Consider the following 20,819-nt stretch of genomic DNA (forward strand, 5'->3'; position numbering starts at 1 on the left):
AAATAGAAACATACCCTTTTTGATTATACCCATCAATGTGTCAACAGTAAGAAGTGTTTGTCATTTTCGCAATAAATATTGTCATCATTTATTGCCATGTTGCACCTTTTTAGGCCATCACATTCTTATTTTACTGTAGTATTGCTTCCTCAGCACATAGAATTGATAAAGGGGCTTCTCTAGTGTATCCCACTATAACTTTTAAATATCACATTTTTACATTATCAGTTTTATCATCCAGCACAGTCCCTTACTGTGGTGGAAGCTTATTTCTTACAGTAGACAACACCTTTGACGACAAACCTCTCTGTGTCACGTTGCCAGGCTGATAAGTCGGTACATAGCCTGACTTCCTTAATAAAATAGCCTACCCACAGACGTTTCTACAAACATTAGGCAATACATTTTTAGTGAAATCTACTAATAAAGTCTGTTCAGGCTAGAATTCAGGAAATAATTCAAAAATATTCCAAAAACATGCAAACTTCCTTTATGTTAAGAAGTGTAGATAGGAATCAAATGTTCTGATTTCACTCAGTTATTAATTTTTGATGGGATGATATGGGTGCATGGAAGGCAATTTTCAGACTTCATTATGGGGCAAGTACAGGGGCCCCTTTGTCTGTACAGTCCAGCATAGACTTGATTATTATAATGCTGAGGGGAGCCACATTTTCTAGCAGTCTACATTCTGAAAGCCTCTGGGTTTAGCCTATGTGGTGGTCTAACTGTTTCTCCTCCCAGGCCCCTTTGTATCTCACCATATCTCTGAGACTATAATGTCCTTTATAACAAGAAGAAATGTTAGAACCTGGGTGTGTCTTGATTCCAGCTTCACAGGAACCAACTGGGTGTGAACTCGAAAGGATTTGTCTGTGGGCTGTCTGTCTCACCCTTGGTGTTTGCAGATTCATGAACACATTTGTCATCTAGATGCTTGAGGTGATAAGTAACTTGGATATTTGTGTCTGTCCAGAAATGTTTGGGATGTAGTTGCTACATAGTTGGTGCAGTTGTTTCCCAACCTACTTTTCAAGTATTGCCAGGTTTGTGACAGAAAATGCATTAAGGTTATTTTCAGTCAACAGCTTTGGGTGTGTTGCATTTCTAACTATATTATTAGGTTTCTAAATGTCTTTGCAAGACATTTAAAGATGCAGTATTTCAATTGTTTCCACATTATTAACGGCTTAAGCTAAGTGAGTAAGGCTTCCCAAATTATGCTGAATATTTTAATACTAAAGCAATCCATTTTTAGTCCATTCTTTAGCTTTCTTAGAATTTCCAAAGCAGTTTTGGATCGCAGGCAGATGGAGATAACTGCTCCTGTCAATAGTGCTTTAAGAACTGGAACTCTTCTTGGATTATATTATATACTCAGCAACAAAAGAAACGTCCTCTGACTTTCAACTGTTTTTACTTTCAGTAAACTTAATGTGTAAATATTTGTATGAACACTAAAAGAGTCAACACCATAAGACATAAACTAAAAATGTTTCACAATGTGTCCCTGAATGAAGGGAGGCTCAAAATCAAAAGTACCAGTCAGTATCTGGTGTGGCCACCAGCTGCTTGAAGTACTGCAGTGCATCTCCTCCTCATGGATTGGACCAGATTTGTCAGTTCTTGCTGTGAAATGTTACCCCACTCTTCCACCAAGGCACCTGCAAGTTCCTGGACATTTCTGGAGGGAATGGCCCTAGCCCTCACCCTGCGATCCAACAGGTCCCAGACGTGCTCAATTCCTTCGACGATAAACACGAATCCGTCCATCACCCCTGGTGAGACAAAACCGTGACTCGTCAGTGAAGAGCACTTTTTGCCACTCCTGTCTAGTGCAGCGAAGGTGGGTTTGTGCCCATAGGCGGCATTGTTGCTGGTGATGTCTGGTAAGGACCTGCCTTACAACAGGCCTACAAGCCCTCAGTCCAGCCTCTCTCAGCCTATTGCGGACAGTCTGAGCACTGATGGAGGGATTGTGTGTTCCTGGTGTGACTCGGGCAGTTGTTGTGGCCATCCTGTACCTGTCACGCAGGTGTGATATTCGGATGTACCTTTTTAGGCCATCACATTCTCCTGTGCAGGTGTTGTTACACGTGGTCTTCCACTGCGAGGATGATCAGCTGTCCTTCTTGTCTCCCTGTAGCGCTGTCTTAGGCGTCTCACAGTGCGGACATGGCAATTTATTGCCCTAGCCACATCAGCAGTCCTCATGCCTCCCTGCAGCATGCCTAATGCACGTTCACGCAAATGAGCAGGGACCCTGGGCATCTTTCTTTGGGTGTTTTTCACAGTCGGTAGACAAGTCTCTTTAGTGTCCTGCGTTTTTAGAACTGTGACCTTAAATGCCTACTTTCTGTAAGCTGTTAAGGTCTTAACGACCATTCCACAGGTGCATGTTAATTAATTGATTATGGTTAATTGAACATGCATGGAAAACATTGTTTAAACCCTTTACAATGAAGATCTGTAAAGTTATTTGGATTTTTAAAACATTATTGTTGAAATACACAGTCCTGAAAAAGGGACGTTTCTTTTTTTGCTGATTATAGTATGCCAGGCCTTGGTAGTGTCCACACAAGCACAGCAATTGTGAGATTTCAGATATTCTTCATTCTTCCATCATCATTTATTGTTGTCTCCATCTACACTTTTGAAAATATACACATTCACAAACATTCTCAAAACTTGCTTAATCCAATTTAGGGTTGTGGAGGGCTTCCGTAGCACTTCACACTAGGCAGGAAACAGCCCTGCACAGACAAGGCACACCAGTCCATCCCAGAGCACACTTGTACAACTCCATTCACTCAAACTGGAGCCAGTTTAGAATAGCCAGTTAACCTAACTTGAAAAAATGAACACTTGAATGGTACTGATAAAGTCAAGTCAATGTTAAAATGCAAAAATGTATCATCTTTTAGCAGGCTTGCCAGCTGTGTCAACTTCTGTTTCCCTCTAACATTCAAATAGGCATTTCCATAAATATTTGATTTGCTATTCCTTTTTTGTTGCGTGGTAGTATAGGCCTTTGTTGTTCAACATTTTTTAAATATAATATTAATGTGGAAGTCTGAGACAAGTTGGAACATTTCAATATCTTCGAGTCAATATAACTCAGTATTCTGAAGCACACTTAATCCAACTCAGGGTTGTGGTAGGGTCAGAGGCTGTTCCAGCAGCATTTACAACAAGGTAGGAAACGTTCTGAACAGGATGTCTATTGCAAACCCCAGTCACACTCACACCGGCACGGGACCGATTTAGATGCACCAGTCATCCTAAGTAATATGATTTTAGGGATGTGAGTACCTAGAGGAAATGTCATAAAGACATAGAGAGCACCTGCAGACTGACCATAACCAAGAATGGGAATAGAACCCTGTTGCCTCTTTTAATGAATACTCAAAGGTAATTGTGTTTGGTGGCTGCTTATTGAAAAGGAAATTCATATGACAGAGGTTTAAGAAAAACCATCATAAACGAAGTTAGAAGGCTTATAAGGGTGCAAAAAAGAACTCGGGAGTACAAGAGTTAGGGGGGGAATCTTGACTTGTAAATTAGGTATATGATACAAAACAGAAAAATCGGCAGTGTCCAGTACATAAACTTTCTGTACATTAAAGCTGGAATTCTGGCAATATGATGTTGTAGGCCATTGTGAAATGAAGTGGAAAATCATATCTTGTTGAAAAAATGTCATCCTTTCTCAGATATTATGCAATTAGAACAGAAATGTGAACAATAAAATGCAAAATCATTATCTTTGTAGAATGAAACCTAGTGAAGGGATTTTTGTTAAAATCATGATCCCTGTAGCATTTTTCATTTTAACAGCAGGACTTAAGTTTCACTCACACTATTTTCTCTTTGAGATATCATGCCCACCGACTGACACACAGAGGCCAGTATCACTGGAGAAATTGTCAAATGGTGCTAACAGATGCATAATGCACCGAAATCCATTGAAGACTTAATGTTGAAAATTGAACTGCATCGCAGTAGATTTCTTTTGATGGGATGCATCAGTATGCACCTGCAAAAGGAATAAGAACAAGGTTATTCCCATGGTAAAATAAAATTAGAAAGGAAGGTCACCGACGCAGTGTTTTGACTATGTAGCCTTCATGAGGTATGTGGTCACACACTTTGGATATGTACTACATGTAGCTATCTTATTGCACAAAATCCACTGCTGCTATCAAAGCCAATGAGCTTCTAGCATTTTACACAGCTAATAACACTGGCCATTTAGATTGAGTAATTATTTTTCTAAATTATCATGTCTAGATTGATAGACTGAACTTTATTTTCCCCTTGGAAAATTTGGCTTTGAACAAGAAACCGTATGTGTGTGTATATATAAATATATATATATATATATAATAATACACACGCACATATTTTATATGCACGGTGGGTTGGTGCCTTGCCTGGGATCGGTTCCTGCCTTGCGCCCTGCGTTGGCTGGGATTGGCTCCAGCAGACCCCCATGACCCTGTGTTCGGATTCAGCAGGTTGTAAGATGGATGGATGGATTGATATATATGTTTGTAAGAAAAGAAATAAAAAGGTTTGATTTTAATCTATTCAAAAACTGGGAACTCTTGGTAAGTTCCATAAAAATCAGCATGCTCGTTTCAAAGTGTATTATGGAATGCGACACACAAGAAAGTTGACCATTTCTTCAGCATATTAGCAAGCCTTGCCTAAGATGGAGGACTCCATTTAAAGCAGTTTGCCCAGAAAGGTGAATGTACAAACAAATAGAAGGCAAGGAAGACAGTGCAAGCGACTCTCATACTGTAGATCACAGGAATTAAACACTAATTGAAATAAATGTTGTTGTGCATAATACATTAATACAATATGTTTCCTAATTTTTGGGCTGTTTTAAAATGAACAAATAATACAAATAAGGTGGTGGGTAAAATAGTTTTATTTCACATGAACTCAAAGACACAACTAATGTATTGTTTTAAAGTCAGTTTATTTATAGTATGTGTGTGAACAAGCAGGGAAAAAGAAAATGTGTGTATTCATATTTTTTGTTTTATTCCTCAAACCGGAAGCTTGTTAAAATTATTTAAAAGTACAGTATAAATTTAAAATGGCACCTTCAACGCAGGCATTGTAATAAAATGTTTTTGGCTGCAACCCTAACATCATAAATCACCAAACAGCTCCCTCAGATTGAGTTAGTCATTTCTAATTAAAAGAAAATCTGTCAAGCAGGTGCTCAAGCCTGGTTTTCAAATTCATTTCCATTTAGCTCCTTTAGTACTGCAACTCTTAAAACAGCCGGTGTCATTCAGAGGGGGTTAATTCGGGTGCCCACCCGCATCTGTAATTGACAATTAAATTTTAGGCCCAAAGTGAGTAATGGGGAGAGACTTGTAGTTAGGTAATTCCAGATGGCATTCATGCACACAAGTTCTGGTGCAGGTTTTGCTTGTTTGATCGCCCTGCACCCACCCCAGATGTTTTATGATGTTGTTATGCTCCATCATATTAAAACAAACGTTATTTTATAATATCTTATTATACAATATAATAATGGAACAAGAGCAATTTTGTTTAAGTCTAGTCTCTTGATCATTAAAAGAAAATGTCTAATAACAAAGCATGCCAATAAAAAAAAACCAGGCACTATAGCCAAACCTTCAAATATAAGTTAATATAAACAGCATTATGACATTTCAAAAGAGTGAGCAGACACAGTAAGCAAGTATTTTTGATTGACCTTTCATAATTAGTTTTTTATTTAATTGGAGACTTTCGGAGCCGTTATGCACTCGCTCAGGTTGGCTGCCTCTCTTGTCTGCTTGTCTTTGTTCCCAGTGCTCTCCAACATCCCAAGCCATCTGTAGGGCTGCTCGCATCATGCGTTACCTTGGGGTGACCGGTGCATTCTGACAGCGAAATGTCTGAATAGAAATGCTACTCTACACTAAAGGGGCTGCTTGGATTTTGGGACTTGGGTTTGTGTTATATAAAGCTCATATCAAGCCTTACATACATGGGTCAAAATGAAGTGGTTTTTAAAGTGTGTTTGTTTTAAATATTGCTTGTTTTTTGAGAGATTTAAACGCAGTATCTCTTAAGCTAATTTTCCATTTATGATTTTAAATTTTGAAATTTAAAACGTCCTGGATGTGTTTTGCTTTGTATTACAGGTTAAAGCTAACCAATGAGGAAATAAAAAGAGCAATTTTAACAATGGATGAGCAGGAGGATCTTCCCAAAGATATGCTTGAGCAGGTTTGTATGAAGTTCACAGTACAATAATGAAAATACCTAATATTTACAAGTTTGTGCATATTTTTAAAAGTCAAAATGTAACGATGAAGCGATTCTGTAAATAAGACTTAGTGCATACCAGATTTACAAGAAAATAAAACAACTGAATACTCCTACTATATAGCAAATCAACCATGTCTGACTTTTGAACCTTTCTTAAGGATGAAACAAACAAAAGCATGATTATGTCTCCATGGATTGCACTGTTTTGATTCTCTGGCTTCCTGTGTAAATAAGGTATATTGGGAATGGCAATGGGTAATTTTTCCCAAGAGTTATTTGCCATTTTTAAAGAAAACATAGCTCAGATTAGCAGCAAGTTGGGACAGTGGTTGGCCCTTCTGCATCAATGTTTTGTGGAACAAAGTTCAGTTCTCAGCCTGGTTGCGGTCTACACAGAATGTCCATACTCCCCTTGTTTTCTTCTGCATCTCAAAAATATAAATTGTTTGTCATGTCACTTGACTGAGAGTGAGCATGTGTGAGAGAGAGACGGGTTGGTGTGTGATCTGGGTTTAGTTTCCCTCTCATGCCTGATGCTGCAAGGCTGGTCTTCAGGTGCCTTTGACTCAGTGATTGATGGATATTGGGATATTGTTATACTTGCATTGTGCGAAATAACACAAATCTTTACATGTTACATTAATTATGCAGGGCTCTTTTTGTTGTTTTTTTTTTCTCCTTCCCAGGTAGTTCTAAATGTCACATTTCCTATTTTTTTTAATTTTCTCTAATACTCCCATAGCCATTTTGCTTGTTTGTTATGTTTGTTGCCACATTGATGTTCTCAATTAATGTTTGAAACTGCAAGTCATCATCGTTTTAGGACTGTTGAGTGGTCGCTATTTCGTGTATCACATCTAAATTGGTGCTGAGCAAGTGAATTCTCCCTCAGTTAAATGAAGGAAGGAAAGTGAAGAGAAAAAAGTGAAGGACTGAGAATTACTCCTCCATTTTAGCCTTCAGATCATTTGGATGATATCCTTAGGAAGGCGACGAAAATCTAGGATATGAGAATTACCTGACATGGCAGAGTTAATGCACTAACAAGCCATGCAATTAAATTATTGGCAAGAATTGCTTTCTAATTAAGCCACCGGATTAGAACAAAAACCTGCAGCCACAGCGGCCCTCCAGGACTGTGATTTAGGACCCCTGGTTTTATATGTCCCTCTACTTTTAAGTAAGCTTTCTTTAACTTTTACTCTACCACTGCTATGAAATGTATAGACCCCTTCATTTAAAGGCTTGATTTAAAAACAGTTAGTTTGCTCATTTACAGAAATCCCAATTATTTCATTAATTCTCATATACCTGGTGATTAGTACTGAGCAATACGATTCAAATAAATGTAATTTTTAATGAAGCTCAGTGCTCTGGTGTGCAAAAAAAAATTTTTAAATAAATTGAGTTTTTCTTTCAGTGAAATTCATGCCATTCACAACAAGAAGAACGGCATTTAACTCGTGTCTGACAGCAGTTTCATTCATTAATTCTGCATATATGAAGGGGGTAACAGTAGGCTGGGGTTTGGAAGCAGTGGCTTTTTGTGTAGTCATTTTTTTGTTTGAATAAAACACAGTAAGGTTCACAGTGGTGTGTTTTGGTGTGTCTTCATTTGGAAAATAGGCAGCAATATTGTGAACACATGGCATAAATAGAATTGATGTTACTGGTGTGGTACAAAGATCTGCGCTACACAGCTACAGAAAGAACACGGGTAAACATGGCTTTGGGAAGCAGCGTTCATTGTTTTCCACCACAAAAAAACTTTAAAACCCCAAGGAACACTCTAGTTAGCTTTGCAATTGCAAAGTCATTTGAGAAATAAATTTTAGTGTAACTTTCCTGAAACTATGCGAATTGAAACTTATTTGTTTTCACCCGTGACTATGGGCGACTTTGTGCAGCATCACACTGTCATAACCACCATTCCTAAACAAAACCCCACATCAGAAAACTGAAATGTTGAAGGAGATTACCAATTACTGCGTATCTTTCATGTCTCACTGTGCCTAAGTGACCTGGGGTTTCTGTAATACAGGCTGAAAGGGCAACAAGAAAGAAAGTTAGAATTGATTCACAGATGACCGCTACTGTGTTAGCAACAAGGCCTGTTCTTAGCATCATTTTTGTTGTTGTGATATTAAACATCATAACCAATTAATGTACTTTATATTTGTACCTTTTATGAGCAATGCAGGCACCAGGCTGTAAAGTATGCAGTATGAAAATGTAAATTACTATTTGCTTGATGAAGTCTTGCTTGTGTGGGTGCCACTTTGAACACTATTTCTTTGCTAAAATTGAGTGGAAATTCCCTTTTGCTGCCATAACGTGTATTTTTCATCCCCTATCATTAGCTTGAGATCTAAAAAGGTTTTTTTCTGCATGCCAGCTTCTGCAAAGTACCCCATACCAAGAGCAATTTAAAACCAAGTTAATCACTTACTTACAATATTCTTCATAAATTCACCTCATGCTGCTTGTTTATCAGTGTAGTCAATAGGACAAGAAATCCAGATGACTCCTGCCCCGTGCTACTGTGCAGTGTTAATCTGCTAGGCCTGCACATCTGCATTTTGTTAGGGGCTCTCGAGCGCCTCATTAAGACTTTGAGCAATATTGTAACACGGCAGGTGACCTTTCATGTCTTTCTTTGAGGATTTCCAAAATAAAGCTTGCATACTTGCAACATTCCAAATCATGTTTACCAGTATATAAAAATCTCCTACACACTACAATTTGCAAGTCTTTAAATGCTCTTTTCTTCTTTATATCTCTTCATGCTATGGAGTTTGCCTAATTTGCTTGTCGGTATTTTGCCTGATTGCAGGCCATGTAAATGAGGTATGCATGGTTTTGAAAAGTGGGACATTTTCTTCTTCATTCATCACAAAACATCTTTTTTTTTTTTTTCTTAAATTAGTGTACCTAAACCTCAAAAGTGTTTGGAGTGGGGAGGAAGTGTTAAAAGCTTTGACATTCACAGACAGAGTCTTGGAGCCATTCATCTGATGAAGTGGGTTTAACTGATGCCTTCTTGGATAACAAAGCCCTATCTAATTGGAGAAAAATTCAGTTTGATCAGTCCAGTTATACCATGTGGGTGCCCTGCATGACATTCCCTGGGTGTGGTACATTCCAAACCAGAACACAGCTGAAGAGCGTGGTTCAGGGATGTGCTCTGCTATGTGAGTGAACTACTACATTAGGCGTAATCACAGAGAAGGCATTGAAGGTAGAGTGAATTCGTTATGAAGTTAGTGAAGGTAAGGGGAACTCCTAAGTAGCATTGCAGATGAGTAGCGAAATTGACTTTTTTTTTTCTTTTGCTTTTTAGGGAATCCATGCTATTGTAGTGACTGAGTAAAAATAAAGTTTTTGGTTTTTACTTGTCAGACAGTGATATTGGTAAATAATTGGGCTTTAAAAGGTGGAAATCAGCATTATCAGTTACTTGTATTTGCAGGCTATTGGTTCACCCACGAGAGCTGCCAAAACTAGAGTTTGCCCATTTTCCCTTTGTGCCATGAATGTTTTGGTTTCCTCCCACATTACAAAGATACTTTATATGAGTTGAGCATAAGTGTGTGGATAACGTGCCCTGTAGTGGATTGGCACATTGTCCAGCATTGATTACTGCCTTGGAGTGGAGTGATCGATGTTAGGAAGAGAATGGAGGAATTCAACTGTCTAAATGTAACTTTGAAGACATCTTCTAATTTTTAATGTTAAAAGTGATGAGTGTGTGCATGTGGAGCAAAGTCATACAGTTAGGTCCATAAATATTTGGACAGAGACAACTTTTTTCTAATTTTGGTTCTGTACACTACCACAATGAATTTTAAATGAAACAACTCGGATGCAGTTAAAGTGCAGACTTCCAGCTTTAATTCAGTTGGTTGAACAAAAAGATTGTATAAAAATGTGAAGCAACTAAACCATTTTTTTAACACAATCCCTTAATTTCAGGGGAACAAAAGTAATTGGACAAATTAGGTAACTGGAAATAAAATGCTCATTTCTAATACTTGGTTGAAAACCCTTTGCTGGCAATGATAGCCTGAAGTCTTGAGCTCATGGACATCACCAGATGCTGGGTTTCCTCCTTTTAATGCTCTACCAGGCCTTTACTGCAGCGGCTTTCAGTTGCTGTTTTTTTGTGGGCATTTCTGTCCGAAGTTTAGTCTTCAACAAGTGACATGCCTGCTCAATTGGGTTAAGATCAGGTTACTGACTTGGCCATTCAAGAATTTTCCACTTCTTTGCTTTAATAAACTCCTGGGTTGCTTTGGCTGTATGTTTTGGGTCATTGTCCATCTGTGTCATGAAACGCCACCCAATCAATTTGACTGCATTTAGCTGGATTTGAGCAGACAGTATGTCTCTGAACACCTCAGAATTCATTTGACTGCTTCTGTCCTGCGTCACATCATCAATAAACACTAATGTCCTAGTGCCACTGGCAGCCATCACACTGCCTCCACCGTGTTTTACAGATGATGTGATATGCTTTGGATAATGAGCTGTTCCACGCCTTCTCCATACCATCATTCTGGTAGAGGTTGATCTTGGTTTCATCTGTCCAAAGAATGTTTTTCCAGAACTGTGCTGGCTTTTTAGATGTTCTTTAGCAAAGTCCAGTCTAGCCTTTCTATTCTTGAGGCTTATGAGTGGCTTGCACCTTGCAGTGCACCCTCTGTATTTACTTTCATGCAGTCTTCTCTTTATGGTAGACTTAGATATCGATACGCCTACCCCTGGAGAGTGTTGTTCACTTGGTTGGCTGTTGTGAAGGGGTTTCTCTTCACCATGGAAATGATTCTGCGATCATCCTCTACTGTTGTCTTCCGTGGACGTCCAGGTCTTTTTATGTTGCTGAGTTCACCAGTGCTTGCTTTCTTCTCAGGATGTACCAAACTGTAGATTTTTCCACTCGTAATATTGTAGCAATTTCTCGGATGGGTTTTTTCTGTTTTTGCACCTTAAGGATGGCTTCTTTCACCTGCATGGAGAGCTCTTTTGACCGCATGTTGTCTGTCCACAGCAAAATCTTCCACATGCAAGCACCACACCTCAAATCAACTCCAGGCCTTTTATCTGCTTAATTGATAAGACATCACGACGAACTTGAACACACCTGCCCATGATATAGCCTTTGAGTCAATTGTCCAATTACTTTTGAGCCCCTGAAATGAAGGGATTGTGTAAAAAAAAAAAAAATGGTTTAGTTGCCTCACATTTTTATGCAATCGTTTTGTTCACCCCACTGAATTAAAGCTGAAAGTCTGCACTTCAGCCGCAGTCATTGTGGTAATGTACAGAACCAAAACTAGACAAAAGTTTGTCTCTGTCCAAATATTTATGGACCTAACTGTATATAGTAAACTTGCCTCTTTAAGCGTGCTCTTTTCAAATGGATTTTCTTAAGCATTGAATAACATTTGTCATTTCTCATACTTTTTTTTTCTCCAACATGTTTGTGCTTTTTCCCCATTTCTGCTTCATTCAGGAACAGATTTTTGAAATAATTAAGAACGTTAGTCTACCTAGGGAGGTAGTCATGGTGGTTTCCCTGTTCAGATCTGCTTGATGTATTTTTGTTTTACTTATGTTAATAACTCATATATAAACCTTTAAATATCTGTCTGCCTGTCTGTCTGCCTGCAGTGGGAAGCACAAATACTGGGACGATGAGGTAATATGGCTCATTTGTAATATATGTTTCTAAAATATGCATTCTCTCTGAAAAGATGAATACGCGACTAAAGTACAGAATGTCCGCTTTTATTGCTAGACAATGTTTGGCACTTAACATAAACAATACTGATAAAAATATATTTGTTGTGTTTAGTCTCCCGGAAGTTTTGGGACAAATGACTGATAGGTGTCCCCTTAATTATCAGCACATAAGAGAGCCTGGAGTGTGGAGGGCTGGTTTTAGCCATTTCAGTTTTCATTTAGGGGTCTGGTGTTACATCAAAAATACAAGAGAAGAAAAAATCTGGAAAATTCTTTATGACAGAAAAGAAAGCAATTTTGAAAAAGAGATTAAAGCAAATACTGATCAGAACTACTGGTGATCAACTGTGGGTCACCCCGGGAAGACCACAGCAGCTAATGGTAGAGCTCTGAGGAGAAACCCAAAAATAACACCACAGTCTACATAGTGCAGTGTTTGAAAGTGTCAGTATTCACCATTCAAAGCACAATTAAAGAGAAGAAATACAGAAGGTGCAAACTTCTAATCGGCACCAAGAGGAGAAAGGCCAGACTGCAATTCATAAAGAAGTATAAAGATGAGCCGGTAGGATTCTGGAGCAGACTTTTATGGGCAGATAAGGCAAAGACTAGCCTTTACCGGAATGATGGGAAGGAAAAAGTGGGACAAAAGAGAGGGACTGCAAATGATCCTGTGCATAGGAGTTAATCTGTGATTCATGGAGGAGACAGCTTCATGACTTGGGTTTGTATGGCAGCTTTCCTAACTGGCCTGCTGCTCTTTATTGCTTCTGTACATGATGATGGTAGCAGCAAAATGAATTCTGAAGCGTAAAGTAACATCTTCTCACATTCAAACAATATAATATAATATAATGGCCCAAAGCATACTGCTGTTCTAACCAAAGAGTTCATCAGAATGAAAAGTGGAAAGTTACAGACTGACCCAAGCAACCCCAAACCCCACCAAGCACCAACCGAAAGCTTGTTATCAAGAGCCTGGTTACGTCGATGGGTCACGGACTTACTGTGTGTAGGAGGCAAGCGACCAAATACTAACTTTAATCAACTTCAGATTTATTTGTCCCAATATTTCTTCTTTTCTGGAAATGGGGGACTAAACATATATATATATATATATATATATATATATATATATATATATATATATATATATATATATATATATATATATATATATATATGTTTAGTCCCCCATTTCCAGAAAAGCTGACATTTTGTACTTTTGTCTCATACTCCTCTTCTTACCTAGAATACATATTTAGTGAATCATTTAAGGAAAATAACCCATATTACCTCATTGTCCCTGTATTTTTGGTTCTCACTTTGCCTGTCTCTGTTTGTCAATAAAACAACCTTCTGTGTACATCGTAGTGTAGTGGATGTTAAAGCAGTACTTGAATCTCCATTTTAAAAGTGCATTTGAAAATCTCCCAACATTCTACAGTGCTGCTAGCCGTCTAATACAGCATGGATATGGATGTAATCATCCAAAAGGTAAAATGAATAACTTCAAGTTAAGCAGTGACTCAGTAGTGTGACTTGAATCAGTAGCCTTGTGTTTTCTCATCATTCTTTCTGATTAATGAGTTAGTACTCGAGTGTTGTACCATGTTAGCCATTATGAATGTAGTGGGAAGTCAAGCATAATGACACCTTTCTTGAAATTAATGTTTGTGGTTCAACTTTTCATGTTTTTATGAGATATCACTTTTTACTGAACTATAAACTTGTGTAGAATAATAGACACCAGTTTTAATTTGCAACATGCTAAATATTTTGTTTCTTCTGTTTAGCTTTTGAAGTTTATTCCAGAAAAAAGTGATATTGATCTTCTGGAGGAACATAAACATGAACTGGAACGCATGGCCAAAGCAGACAGGTTCCTTTACGAAATGAGCAGGTACTGTTAAAAAAAACAAAAATGACTGTGGGGTTCTGTATCTTACTCCTTCTCCCTGTGTCTATCTTTACTATATATATGTACATATATGAGTCCCAGGTGAATCCTTTGGCAACTGCCGAAACGTAGGATGCCACACCCAAATATACAATGTAAAAATGAATCAGCCGGTAAAAGGAAATGCACTGCTGTGTGGGAATATCACGCCACTTCCGAACACATTCCTACATCTGACAATACTCCTGTTATGGCACATATAGCAAGATAAACAAACAGCCAATTATAATTGTATGTTGCACAGACTCTTATCAAAGGCTCTGCAGCTTGCTGCTGTCTGTTAGCTGGGGAGAGCCTGTTGTATTATATGAAATCTAATATTTAGTTGATTCTTCTGGTGAAAAGACAATTTGGAAAGTAATGATGAAGATTAATGTCTTACCCCGGGCTCCTGCTGTAATGTCCTAGGATGACAAATAACTTAATTATACACTATACTAAATCAGGGTTTGTTTGTTAACTCAGTGGTTTAAGTTATACTTTGTTCATTTTTAGTTTTACCTTCCCACCCCTGAATATATTTTTGTGTTTCAAGGTTCTTTTTTTCCTTTTTTTTATAGAATAAATCACTACCAGCAACGATTACAGTCACTTTATTTCAAGAAAAAATTTGCAGAGAGAATAGCTGAAGTTAAGCCTAAAGTTGAAGGTATTGCTGTCATTTTTTTTTGTTTGTTTTTTTTTGTGTTTTTTTTTTTTGCTTTAGACCAACATATTAAACAGTAGTTTGATGTTTTGTGGTGCCCCACATTGTGACCCGACATTTGCGCGATAGACATATGCACGCCGACAAAATCGCCCCGACAAATTCGCAGAAGTTTCATTAAATATGAATTACTAGTTTAAAGCATATATAATAATGTTTATTTTAGAAGTCAATATTATGAGACGCTTCATGCCATCAGCACGGCACACAGATAGTCCTTAAGATCACGCCCTGCATATGTAGGAAGAATTGCAGCAGGGACGTTCCACTCTCTTGGCCTCTCTCACGATTTTGTCGGTGCGCATTTGTCGAAAACCAGTTAGTGGGTTTGTCGGCGCTCATTTGTCTGTCGCGGTTTTGTCGGGGTGTATATGTCTATCGCGCTTTTGTCGGTGAACCGCCCCACATGTACCACCCCCTACATTTATTAAGTTTAACTTTTAATCCATCCTTAGAGTCATGAGGAATCAAAGCCTTTTGTGTTAGTTCCAGTTGCAAAGAAAGAACCAACCCAAGACATGATGCCAGTCCGTTGCAGGGCTCATTCACTCAAAGCTTCAAGGGATACCAAAAAACTGTTTGACCTTAGAAATCACACTTTTCATAGAGGCATGATTTACAAAGCTACGAGGCACTTCTTCCCAGTGTCCCACAGGCCGTGCAAAGTCCCACAGTACATCAACAAAACAAATTAAAGCACACTCTTCACCACCACTCCCCTTGGCAAGTGTTGTCCTCCTTTCCTGACTCAGCCTCTCAGATTGGTGGCTGCTGGCCCCTTTTATAGTTCACCCGGTAGTGCTTCAGGTGCTTGACCACCTGCCTCAGATTGCACCTCCGGGTGTGGCTGAGCTACTTCCCAGATGGGCATAGGAACCCCTACATTGCCTCCTGGCGACCACCCCGGATCCCAACAGGGCTGTGGAGAACTCCATCTCCCATTGAGCCCTGCGGGTATCTGAGGCACCACAGTCACCTAGGGGGCTGCCACCAAGTGGTCTGGGGGAGGTACTGTGCAGCCTATGCCTGCTCCTCTGGAACATACACAGAAGGGGCATCCCAGCCGGGCAGGTAAAACAGGTACCAGTTCTGGGCAGGGTACCATTCTTTTACGGGGCCCATTCTCACACACACACACAAACATGTTCATCCTCGCCCACGTTCACAGTGGGACCATTTAGTATTGTTCATTAAGCTTTGGAGAGGTGGTAGGAGAAAGTCACAAAAACAATGAGAGAATTTGCAAACGGAGACAGACAGCCACCAGACATCAGATTCAAACCTGGGGCACTGACTTCATGAGACAGCAGTGCTTACCATTGCACCACAGTATTACCTTGTGAGAATATTTGTTTTCTTTTCTCCACCATTTTGCCATCTTTTAAAATATTTTTCCATGTTTTAATTGTTTCATTCTTAATGTTTTGAAAGCAAGATACATTTTTTAATAACTTTTTTTTCATTTTTGGTTTAAGCCATGCGTAATGCATCCAAAGAAGTGCTACACAGCAAGAACTTGAGGCAACTTCTTGAAGTGGTTCTGGCTTTTGGTAACTACATGAATAAAGGGCAGAGAGGAAGTGCATTCGGTTTTAAAGTCTCCAGCCTCAACAAAATTGCGGACACAAAGTCAAGTATTGACAAGTAAGCAAAGATTAATTTTCTTTCGTATGAGATAAGTGGTTTATAAATACTACACAAAGATACATTTTCACCCTGAAGATATGATGGAGACAAAGAGTTCAATTGCTATATATATATTGTCACAAAGCCACAATGAGACAAAGCAAGGTTTGGGGCAGCCACCCATATAATTTGGCTTCCTGGCTGCAAAGCGTTCTTTACAAATGATAGCACTGCTGTGCACAAAACCGAGTCCAATACAGAACTGAGGGCATTAGGGAAAAGGAGGAGGTTTTAAAGGGGAAGACAGGAAGTGAGATCATAGGGGTCGGGCTCATTGAGGTCCTCGGCCATTGGTTCGAGCCCGGACGTGACATCATAGGGGCCGCAGCCGGCAAGGTCTCCTTCGATAGGCTCGGTCCCGGAAGTGACTTCAGAAGAGCCAGGCAGAATCTCCCGGGAATGGCCTGCAGGCAAGGAAGAAAAAGAGTCGGTGCACTCTGCCACATCCTGGTATGTCTCAGAACTGTCCTTACCCGAGCCCTTTAGCTGCCTCCCATGCGCACGTGTGTGACAATATCTATATATTGTGTGTTTTCTTAAATACCTTCATTGTTTGACTTCTGACACCTTTTTTGACATTAATTTTTCATATCTGCTCTTACGTACAGTCATACCACGTATTACATTGTGAATTGCCAACATCAGAATAGCTGTTTGCCAGTTTATCTTGAATAACTTGGAGTGACTTTACTTTTTCACTAGTCACATGGAGCACATGGCTTTAGGGTGACATAAATAGAAGAACTGTGAAAAGTGAAACTGCTTACAGAAGCAAAAATAAAAAATACATTTTTGAATGGTGAGAGGTGGTGATGGCTGGTTTTCAGAAGGAACATTAATATTGAGGAAAAAAGGGATGTTTGTGTTATTACTTAAATTTATTATATAAATATTTGTATATCAGTAATTTTCTGTATTAAAGACCAGCCACAAATTGTATGTGTTCTGTATCTTTATTGTAGCAAACAAAAAAGAAATATTACACACTACATATTTAATTTAAAATCTTAATTTAAGTAGTTCCCTGCACAATGATGTATGGTGATGTAAAGACAATACAGGATATGCAGTTGGCAACGCAAGGTACATTCTTCATTATTCTCTTAATCAAAATTAATAATTTATCAAGGGCAATAATCATCAATAATTTGTCATAATTGTGCACCCTTATTAAAATGCTCAGTTCATTGTAGGTGTCATGTAAATGTACAGTCTGTAAACATTAATGCTGTATGTATTAAGTTAAAGTAAACCACAATTCAGTGTATATTGATTTTGATCTTAAACCTTCAAAACTTTTTAACTGTACAAGATTACAGATTAAAGTGTTATATTCAAATCTGACTGAAGTTAATAGGGTCTGGTACAGAGTGAACTTATATTTACATCCAATTTTTCCTACTAATTACCTGTTTCAATTCAAAAGAATAGTTTCCAGTAAAATTGTGTTTACAAAAGCCAAGGTCGGTCACTAGGAAAAGCAGGAGTATTTTACTCATGGCCAATTGTATCTGGCATATTCCAGCATAAGGAGTCCCTGTAAACAAAGTATATTCGCTCCTGGTATAATAAAAATAAAAGATACAGAACGTACTAAATTTATAACCTTCTGCCACTTAGGTAACATGTTAAAGGCAGTGGGAGGTGCTGACACAGTAGTGATAATGTAAATTCGAGTTGTGTGGAGAAATTCAGTGGAAAAATGTATGAAAGCTTTATGAGGAGCAGTTTGTTTTATGTGAGCATGACCTGTTTGAGAATGTGGCAGAGGATGATTGGTTGAAAAGGTGAATCAAAATGAAGGCAAAGGAATTGAGGCGAAGAGGGAGGCTGAAGAACACATGGTTAGAGGTGCTGTCAGATAACAAGAAAAGAAACGGTCCCACCACCCCAAAGGATGGCATAGACTGTGGAGATTAGATTAAACGATTTATGGAGCAAATCCAGAAAATGGCTGTTAAACTGGTGATGATGATGATTAATGTTATAATATAAAAAGCGTCTTTCATGGTAAGAAGGATCCCAAAGAACACTGTGCTCAAAAGGGCTCACGGAACCACATTCGCAAAAATGTAAGCTTATGCCAGAATGTAACAAAAGGCTTAAGAGAAATGAGATTAAAACATGTTTAGCAACGATCAGTTTGAAATGTACAGCTTATTGACACAGATTAACTCACATAACAGATGACCCTAAGAATGGTAAAGGTTGTCCTTCACAAGAAGCCACTGTGTTGAGATGTAACACACACACACATTTTGCAGAGTCTTGGTTTGGGAAATTCACTTGTGGTATATTTTTAAAGTGAGAGAATCAAGTCTCCTTGAGTGCTCAGTATGCTGTTCCTGTAACGTGTTTATCTGAATGATTTTACATTATGGTTTTAAAGAGTCGTATTGTTTTTACTACTTTCAATAGCACATGTGAATTATTAATATATCGTTTTAGATCTGTATTATAGACTTAGTGAATATCTCTTGAGTCTATTCAGTTAAAGCCAATCAAACAAATTCTTGTTGGGTTGAGGTAGAATTTTATATACTATACAGTTTTGGCTTTTATTGTCAGTTTTTTTCCAAAATGCAAGTCTTTAATATTCAACCAACCATTTTCTAACCCGCTGAATCCGAATACAGGGTCACGGGGGTCTGCTGGAGCCAATCCCAGCCAACACAGGGCACAAGGCAGGAACCAATCCTGGGCAGGGTGCCAACCCACCACAGGACACACACAAACACACCCACACACCAAGCACACACTAGGGCCAATTTAGAATCGCCAATCCACCTAACCTGCATGTCTTTGGATTGAGGGAGGAAACCGGAGCGCCCGGAGGAAACCCACACAGACACGGGGAGAACATGCAAACTCCACGCAGGGAGGACCCGGGAAGCGAACCCAGGTCTCCTAACTGCGAGGCAGCAGCGCTACCACTGCGCCACCGTGCCGCCCCTTTAATATTCATTTGTCTTAAAATATTTACATTAATGTCTCTCTTTCTTTGAGATATTTCACAAGTAGTTGTGAACCCAGGCATCATAATTATGATGAATTAAAGCCTATTGCTTTTTGGTTGGAACTTTTATTTATTTATTTTTTTTTTAGAAATATAACTCTGCTGCACTACTTGATTACCATTCTTGAGAAGAAGTACCCTAAAGTGGCAGCTTTTCAAGAGGACCTTCAGCATGTACCTGAAGCTGCAAAAGTAAAGTAAGTGGATTTGTTACTAAGAAAGGGGAATCACGCTGTGTCCTTTGTCACAATATCCAACTGCCTGAGTTGATATTTCGTAATTGATGTGACTGGCCCATTTTGTATATTTACAGTAGAAGTCACTAACCAATAGTGATTATATGGAAACAAAAGAGTGATAAAGAATCAAGGTCTCACTTGGTATCTTTGTGGAGTGTGTACCGATTCGTCATCAGATAGTGACGGATGTATTCTTAGTGTGCTGCTGTCTTTGTCTCCCTTTTCCCTTCCTCCCCAGATGTGGAATGAATGTCTTGTAGTTGGTTGTAACTCTTTTATGATCAGTTTCATATATCTTGCCGACCCTGTCTGCTTTTATGATCACATACCTAACATATGCATCTGTTTGCTGTAACTGTCTTCCAAAACTGTGTGAGATACATGTATGTGCAGTACATAAAAAGCTGGGATGCTCACTTAATGATTTCCTGGATGCTTTGGGTGCTCAGATATTTTGTAAATGTTAGGATTGCTCTCTGTTCTGAAGTAGCACCATTCAGTGATTAGTATCATTATTAGTTCGTTTTCTGCATTGCGTCTACAGATTGATTCTAGAGAAACTCTTTAATTCTTTTTTTATTGATTGCCTGATCTAAGTAAACAGTTCAGTGTTACTCATAGTCAAGATACAGTCATGTGAGAAAAGGAAGTACCCCCTTTGGAGATATTTGACTTTTTCCAACATATTTGAACATGCATATGGTAGATCTTTTTGCAGACAGTGCATACGGATGAAGGATGTTATACATAAATAAAATGCAAAGAAAATGGTCTTTTCAGTGATATCTAATCATTTATTCAACCATAATATCAATGAATATAATGGTCTACTGGGGAAGATATAAGTGCTTCTTTGACCTCCGAAGCTGGTATTGCCCCCTTTAGCAGAAATTATTTATTTTGTAAGTATTTTGCATAACTGCCCGCCAGTCTCTGGTTTTGTGTATTTGGTGCACTTTATTAATCCCTGAGGTGAAATTGGCTTTTCAGATGACTTTTGGAGGTCAGGGTGCAGGGTCAGCCATTATACAGCACCCCGGAGCAATTTTAAGGTTAAGGGCCTTGCTCAAGGGCCCAATGGACTAGGATCCCTTCTGGCAGTAACAGGATTTGAACCAGAAAGTTTCTAGATTCCAGCACAGATCTTTAGCCTCAGAGCCACCACTT

General features: G+C 38.8%; 1 protein-coding gene across 3 annotated transcripts in view; it reads left to right on the forward strand.

The window, feature by feature from the left end:
• daam1a (dishevelled associated activator of morphogenesis 1a) overlaps nucleotides 1-20,819 on the forward strand; it is a 305,416-nt gene that overhangs the window by 254,624 nt on the left and 29,973 nt on the right. For all 3 annotated transcript variants that reach the window (XM_039741919.1, XM_039741918.1, XM_039741920.1), the window contains 5 exons: nucleotides 6,177-6,261; nucleotides 13,842-13,948; nucleotides 14,566-14,654; nucleotides 16,187-16,355; nucleotides 19,503-19,610. In XM_039741919.1, coding sequence (XP_039597853.1) covers nucleotides 6,177-6,261; nucleotides 13,842-13,948; nucleotides 14,566-14,654; nucleotides 16,187-16,355; nucleotides 19,503-19,610 — 558 coding nt within the window. The remainder of the gene's footprint in view (nucleotides 1-6,176; nucleotides 6,262-13,841; nucleotides 13,949-14,565; nucleotides 14,655-16,186; nucleotides 16,356-19,502; nucleotides 19,611-20,819) is intronic.

The sequence above is a fragment of the Polypterus senegalus genome, chromosome 18 (assembly GCF_016835505.1).
Source record: "Polypterus senegalus isolate Bchr_013 chromosome 18, ASM1683550v1, whole genome shotgun sequence".
Lineage (NCBI taxonomy): Eukaryota > Metazoa > Chordata > Cladistia > Polypteriformes > Polypteridae > Polypterus > Polypterus senegalus.